Source organism: Monopterus albus, unplaced genomic scaffold (assembly GCF_001952655.1).
Source record: "Monopterus albus unplaced genomic scaffold, M_albus_1.0 scaffold186.1, whole genome shotgun sequence".
NCBI classification, from domain to species: Eukaryota; Metazoa; Chordata; class Actinopteri; order Synbranchiformes; family Synbranchidae; genus Monopterus; species Monopterus albus.
This window is the reverse complement of record NW_018128066.1, coordinates 1,715,511-1,718,082: the sequence shown is the minus strand read 5'-3', so window position 1 is coordinate 1,718,082 and position 2,572 is coordinate 1,715,511. Positions and strand designations below refer to the sequence as shown.

Sequence of the window (2,572 nt, the reverse complement as noted above, 5' to 3'; positions counted from 1 at the left end):
TGGCTGAACAGAAGCAGTGATGTAATGCTGATAGCAGCATCACATTTGTGAAAAAGCATCCATGTTTCCACACTAGCCCGGATCCTTTACCCACCACAGATCAATACCCCGCAGGTTTCTGCAGAATGATAGCCTCATCCTCTCACCTCATCCTCTCACAACACGCTGCCTTCATCCACCGTATCACTTTATGACACAGGCCAGAACAGCCAGCAAAATAACATCCACCACTGTTCGGCTTTTATTGGAGCTCTCTGCTGTGATGGTGGGTGATGTGGTGCCATCTGAAGCTTTGTGAGCTACAGGACCTCCAGTGCTGATAAAATAACAAATAACCACAACACGCCATTTGTTCATTTCATTTTCCTGGATAATGTGCGTTGGACATACAGCCACGTTTTAATTTGGAATAGCGCCACAGATCTATAACCAGATGTGTTCAGATGTCCATGTTAATATCGCAGCAGTATCGATGCATTGTGATTTCTCACCTGCACAAACCAGAGCAGAGCGGAAGCACAGCAGCCCCAGCAGCAGCTCCGCCAGCCCCATGGTCCTGCGGGGACTAGTAGCTCGAACCCGACGTCCACCCTTTGCTCGACATCTGCGTCCTCTGACGAGGCTCCCGTATCTGTTTTCAGCTCCCACACGCCGCATACACCGAAAACAGTGTCCTTTGACGACAACCAAGACAGAAGGGTCAAGTTAGTTTTAGCAAACCATACAATTTCCGGTTAATGTTTTCAAAATAAAAGTCATTTTTAATCATCTACTTAAGTTGGTCTTTATCTGATTTCAGTTATAAAAGAGGCTGATACATGTGTTTTACCATGCAGACTACAATATAAACAAGCAGTAGCTTGCTGCCTGCTTCGTCCTGAAACATTAGCTAGATAAATGGTTGACCTGTTCGGCCGTATGGGAGCATACAGGGCCATAACAGCTCCACACCTGGGCATGTCACATCACATCTCTGTGGAGCTGATCCCAGCATATAAACCTCTGATCTGCAGGACAAAACCAATCACCAAAGCAGTTAACCTGTGGATGGAGGAGGCTTCTTCAGCATTACAGGACTGTTTTGAGCACACTGATTGGGGGGTGTTCAAAGAGGGCTCAGACCTGCAGGCTTATACATCAGCTGTTCTGGACTATGTGCAGTTCTGTACTGATGCTGTCCTACCTATGAAGTCCATCAGGGCTTTTCCAAATCAGAAACCATGGTTGGACAGTACAGTGTCACGTCTGCTCAAAGCTCAGGACGCTGCCTTCAGATGAGGTGACAGGCTGGCCTATAGCAGGGCCTGGAAAGAACTAAAGAAGAGCATCCAGCTGGCCAAATGCAGGTACAAACAACGCATTGAGGGAGCACTTCTGAATAACAACACACAGAGTAGGTGGAGAGGTATCAAAACAATAACAGAGTACAGAGGCGCAACAACCAGCAGGTCAGCCATGATCCCACCCTCCCTGACACTTTGAATAGTTTCTTTGAATGCTTCGATTCACCTGGCAGCAGAGGAACTGTACATCTCCCTCAGCTTCAGGAGCAACACCAGCCTCTCATCCTGCAGCTACACCAGGTGAGCTCCACCCTGAGGAGGGTCAACACCAACAAAGCCGCAGGACCAGACGGTGTCAGGCCGGGTTTTGAAGCTATGTGCTGACCAACTGGCATGAATTTTCCTGGACTTTTTTAACCTGTCCCTGCATTGTGCTTCAGCCCCTTTGTGCCTCAAGTCCTCCATCATTGTGCCTGTGCCCAAGAAATCAGCTGTCACCTGCCTCAATGATTACCACCTTGTTTCTCTGACACCAGAAATTATGAAGTGCTTTGAGAGGATCGAGGACCTAAAGCACATTGAGGATGTCATCCCTGCTGGTCTGGACAGCCATCAGTTTGCCTACAGAGAGAACCGAACAACAGAGGATGCTGTCTTAATAGCATTACACCAGTGGCGGGCCGTGCATTTTGTACCTGGGCCTTCAGTGGGGACTTACCCGACTTAATTCACCACTATTATGTTGCAATTATAGAAACCATCAATACTATACAAAAACGTAATATAATTAGCATGGGATTACAGAGAGAGCGGTATTTCGCTTATTGAGGGTGAATACCATTTTTACTAAAGCAAGAAACCCAGTTAAGACAACTCCAAACCTCTACACTACAACTGCAACTGTGCCACATCATCTGGTGCAGTTCAGAATCAGTATTTATTTAATAACATGACAAAAACATACAAAATTTAAATTAAATACATCATACTCACCAGAGATGCTATTTATAGACGATATCCATCCTCCTTTCTTTGCGCAGGAAGACTTCAATGACTCTAGAGGTGATCTCTGCGTTTCAGTTCCATCATTAAGTCCTTTTCTTGTTTTGCTCTGACCAACCAATCAGAGGATGGAAAAATGCTGACGTTATTGTAGGCCAGCTAGCTGGCCCTGTGAGGCGAATTTGAAATCTGATTAGTTAAAGAAACAGTCCCATTGCTAACGTAGTTTAAGTTACATTGGCCAGCACTACTCCTTCTGAAGGCCCTGGGCAGATTAGATTGACATG

The 2,572-nt window shown here is 46.1% G+C and overlaps 1 protein-coding gene across 1 annotated transcript in view; it reads right to left on the bottom strand.

Moving 5' to 3' along the window:
• The window catches only part of lrp3 (low density lipoprotein receptor-related protein 3), a 17,746-nt gene extending 17,050 nt beyond the window's left edge, over positions 1–696 (bottom strand). The window contains exon 1 of the mRNA XM_020617145.1: positions 492–696. Within this exon, the coding sequence (XP_020472801.1) occupies positions 492–657 (166 nt within the window). The 5' untranslated portion in view covers positions 658–696. The remainder of the gene's footprint in view (positions 1–491) is intronic.
• Between the last annotated feature and the right edge of the window lie 1,876 nt (positions 697–2,572).